The following is a 4,239-nucleotide window of genomic DNA, read 5'->3' as shown; positions in this document are numbered from 1 at the left end:
TTTGCATATATCCTTTCCGCGGCGGGATTTCCCGAGAAATCGGGCACCTCAAAGGGCCTGAGGACTTTCGACCTGTATCTCTACGAAAACACAACATAATGACATGTAGCTGACCATTTTCCTATACTACGAAACGAGGTCGAGATGCCTACAGAAATAACGGGACGAAACGACCGCTATATTGCTCCCTCAGAAACAGGGCCCTGTGGGGCTGCTCTCTGCTCGACTTTTCGAGCCCTACTCCACAACGCGGACACATAAAAATAAGCGGACACCACAGGTCTATGCCGAACGCAATTGCGAAGGTGCGAGAGCAAGATTCGAGCGAAAACGGTTCAATTTTCACAGTGTTGTCCTGGGTGCCAGCAATGAGAGATGGCTCAGATTTCGGGCTAGGGAACGTGAATGCGTGCATATTTCGATGAACAAATTGTACGCGTCCATTCAGTGGCAATGGTATGACCTGCTACAAAAAGATTTGGCCCGAAACGACCTTGTTTTCATTGCAGAACATCTTGCCCCAGTCCGGGGGGCCACACTGTGCCACACTCCGAACCCGGCAAGTCCCGGTCTGCCACGTCGTGAACGCGTCTCGAGTCGCATCGCGTCGCATCCGAACTCGCCTCTTCCCCTCACGCTCCCTTCTTCCCATCCCCGCCATGGTGGACCATCGTCGCCAGAAGCGAGAGGAAGAGAGAAAGAAGAAGGCACGTAAGCAGGCCACTCAGGCTGCACCTAATAATAGCCGGACCACTCGCTCTACCTTGTCTCAATCTGCCGCTTCTGCTCAGTCTGCTCGCTCTTCTGCTTCTGCTTCTGTTACTCGTCCTAAGCCTCGGCCTGTTATCAGACTGAAGCCTCCGGTAGCCCCAGTCCCCAATGATCCAAGGGATGAGCTTACACCACCACCCCAGGTCTCTCAGGAAGAAGTCGACAATGCAGTTGATGCGCTCCTTGGTGCTCGATTGAATGCCCAGGATCCTGTTGAGGCACTGAATGGGGCACAGCGGGAGGTAGATCAGGAGGGTGCACTTGACGAGGAGGAAGTAGGTGTGCAAGGAAGGAAGAGAAAAAGGAATGAGCATGGACAGGAGGAGGGTGAGGATGTGGACTTTGACAGTGGGGGTGCTGATGAGGGCGAGGACGAGGAAGAGGCCGAGCACGAGGAAGAGGAAGAGGAAGAGAATCAGGGTGAGGATGAGGAGGATGAGGACGAGGAGGATGAGGACGAGGATGGGCAGGATGGTGGTGTGGCAAAGGTGAATGGAAATAGTGACGAGGAGGAGGAGGAGGAGGAGCAAGATAGTTCAGACTCGGATGATGGTATGTTTCTCTCTATCTTTTTCTTCATCTCTTTTTCTCAATTGGCTGGTAATAGGAGAAATTCCTATTGTCTATGCTGTTCCATACGATGGTGCGGTCGAGAATGTTCTACTCAACTCCAACGTTACCTGGGCATTCCTCCAAGAGACGATCGCTGAGAAGATGAAAGTCCCTCTCCGAAAACTTCACCTCACCTACCGACTTAGCTCTGAGCCCAAGGCAGCACCCCTTCATCACTTATCCTCTCCTCTTCACTACATCGAGCTCATTCAGGCTGTGCGTGATGAATTGGCGTTCCGTGCCCGATATAAGGGGAAGGCAAAGGTCACAGCACTTCTAGTTCAGCTTACGGATATGTCGGAGAAGGAGAGTGGCGGAAAAGGCAAGGGCAAAAATCCTGCGAAGAAGAAGCAGAAAGTATGTCCGTTTTCTCATCTGCATATTTTGGTTTTGTCTAATGTTGATATCAGACCTCGTCTTCAAATGTGGCGGGCTCATCTGATGTAGAGGATGGTGAAGATGTGGCAGAGACAGCACTGAAGTCTCGCAAGAAGAGTGCTACGCAGTGGGTTGCGAGGATTATCGAGGATGTCCCCGACTGCAATGCTCATCCCGGTCGAGTTTGTATCAAGGAAGGTGACATCCACGATACGCTCACTGATCAACAAGTGTCATGGTGGAGTGTTATGCTGGTACGGTTTCTTTTTATATTCTGTTGTCTGCTTTTCTGGACTATTCATTAGCTCACATTTCCATCTTCCTCCTTGTGTTTCTGATAGACACAAGGCTATACCTCAACAACTATCCCACCACGAGGCCTCAACTTTGGCGATAAAAAGAAGCCAGAGAGACCCTCTTCATCTAAAACTCAGCCCGACCTTCCTCCACAGCCTATGTATCATTACCCACCCCCATACTATCCGCCACCACCTCCTACTCCTCAGCGCTACGGTGATCGCTTCAACACTGACGTTCGGAGCTCTGATGGTGCCTATGAGGAACTTGAAGATGTCACTCTCTATCCTCGTCTTCCCGAATGGCTTCAAGGGTTAGATGATGGGATACGTGGTAAGGATGGGCAGAACTTTGCACAATTTGATGCTGCATTGGTTGGCGCAGGATATAGGCGGATTTGTGACTTGCAGGATGAGAAGCTAGTCACAGCTAAGATGTTGCGGAAGGATTGTGGTATAATAAGCGGGGTCGCGGTTAACATCTTAAGGTGGGCGAGGCAAGATGTGTCCAAGATCAAGGACACCGAGCGACGACGCCTTCATGAGCTAAAGCGTGCACCTAAGCGATACACTTAGATTTCTTATGTTCTCCTTTTTCTTATACTTAATATGGCTTTCATATATGCTAATAATCTCTTACATGTTTTCTGATTGATATAACCCCCACTCACTAGAAAAAAGTCTATCTCAATGATCTACGGACCACCTCTTTTACTTCATTTTGGCTCTCATGTATTATTGTATACCCTTCTATACCCATAATAATACTACTGGTTTTATATATCATGAGTATCATGCAAACTAGAAATATCCACAGTGCTCAAACCACCCATAAGCATCCTCCGCTGTGATTGACCATACCGCTTCCATTAAATATCTGTACACTCCAATATTATCTTCCTCTGACATAGCGGCACGAACAACATCTCCATTTCGACGGATCCAAGCTTTGATTGTGGAGAAAGCCAACTCGATAGGATTGAAGTCGGGGGAGTACGGTGGAAGGAAAATATATCGCATTCCACTGGACCAAAAAGTTGTAGGTTATTATCACATTCAAATTCATACGGAAAACAGACAAACCGATCTTTAATCATCTGAAGAATTTCGGGACTCTTGTGAATTCGACAATTGTCCATCACGATAACAGACTTTGGTTGTGGATACGGGTTCATCCGATCAAGTAGCCCGTCGATAAACTTTGCAAAACGAAGCTTGTTGTAAGAGCCCTCGACAATGTCTACGGCCAGGATCCCGTCCATCGTCAATGCCGGAAGGATAGAGTAACTAAAAGATAAGAGATGGAGTATCAGAATGATAATAGCCTGCACATGAACGAATATAAATGACATACCGCTGCCCGCGCACAAAAAATGCCTTTCGAACAGCTCGCCGTCCTTTGATTGCCCATCCATATCCTCGGTAGGATGTCCGGCGATTGCATGCACTCTCATCTACTGCCACAATCTGATCTGGAGTATATTGAGTACCAATCTTGAATATGAATTTTGCGCGTTTGAGGGCATTCCGCTCCATAGCCTCATGAGTGAGCTATTAGACTTTGTCAATTTACACAACATCGAATAAGAGAATATATGATCATACCTTCTTCAGGGTATAGCCCCCACGTTCCAATGTTCTCCAAACTGTATGTTCAGATACACTTGCTCCACATATATCTTGCAGAGCATCACAAAGCTCATCAAGATAAGAATCACATCCACCGTTGTTGACACGTCCATGAAGGAACTGGACATAAAAAGATAGAACAAATGATGAAATATGTATAGACTCACAGCAATTTCCTCATTGCGTAAGTGCCTATGACGACCATGTGGTAAGTTTTGACTGGTGTCTTTTATGACAGTTCCTGTGTCCGCAAAACGTTTGACAATGGTCTTGATAGACTTCTCCGAAACATTAGCAAATGCAATGATCTCGGTCATTGGCATACCACCAAGAGTCATACGTAATATAGTCCAAGCCAAGTCTTCGGATATCTTTTTTCCCTGTGCCATAGTGAAAGCTGCCACCAGAGAAAGGGACTATTTACGAAGGGAAGAGGCGAGTTCGGATGCGACGCGATGCAACTCGAGACGCGTTCACGACGCAGACCGGGACTTGCCGGGTTTGGAGTGTGGCACAGTGTGGCCCCCCGGACTGGGGCAAGATGTTTTTTTTT

General features: G+C 47.7%; 3 protein-coding genes across 3 annotated transcripts; 1 reads left to right on the top strand and 2 right to left on the bottom strand.

Annotated features, from left to right (window-relative positions):
* Positions 1–659: 659 nt before the first annotated feature.
* Positions 660–2,633, top strand: STEHIDRAFT_161519 (uncharacterized protein; the record flags this gene model as incomplete). The annotated part of the gene is made up of 4 exons (XM_007309047.1): positions 660–1,323; positions 1,379–1,740; positions 1,794–2,015; positions 2,103–2,633. 4 exons carry the CDS (start codon positions 660–662, stop codon positions 2,631–2,633), a joined length of 1,779 nt encoding a protein of 592 aa, XP_007309109.1.
* Positions 2,634–2,858: 225 nt separating this feature from the next.
* On the bottom strand, positions 2,859–3,077 carry STEHIDRAFT_65601 (uncharacterized protein; the record flags this gene model as incomplete). The annotated part of the gene is made up of 1 exon (XM_007308681.1): positions 2,859–3,077. The coding sequence occupies one exon, from the start codon at positions 3,075–3,077 to the stop codon at positions 2,859–2,861; it is 219 nt and encodes a 72-aa protein (XP_007308743.1).
* A 65-nt stretch (positions 3,078–3,142) lies between these two features.
* On the bottom strand, positions 3,143–3,337 carry STEHIDRAFT_38874 (uncharacterized protein; the record flags this gene model as incomplete). Its single annotated transcript, XM_007308654.1, has 1 exon — positions 3,143–3,337. A coding segment is annotated over one exon (195 nt), but the record flags the coding sequence as incomplete, so codon positions are not given.
* Between the last annotated feature and the right edge of the window lie 902 nt (positions 3,338–4,239).

Source organism: Stereum hirsutum (genome assembly GCF_000264905.1).
Source record: "Stereum hirsutum FP-91666 SS1 unplaced genomic scaffold STEHIscaffold_16, whole genome shotgun sequence".
NCBI classification, from domain to species: Eukaryota; Fungi; Basidiomycota; class Agaricomycetes; order Russulales; family Stereaceae; genus Stereum; species Stereum hirsutum.
Note: the sequence above shows the minus strand (reverse complement) of the source record. Positions and strands in the feature narration are given on the sequence as shown.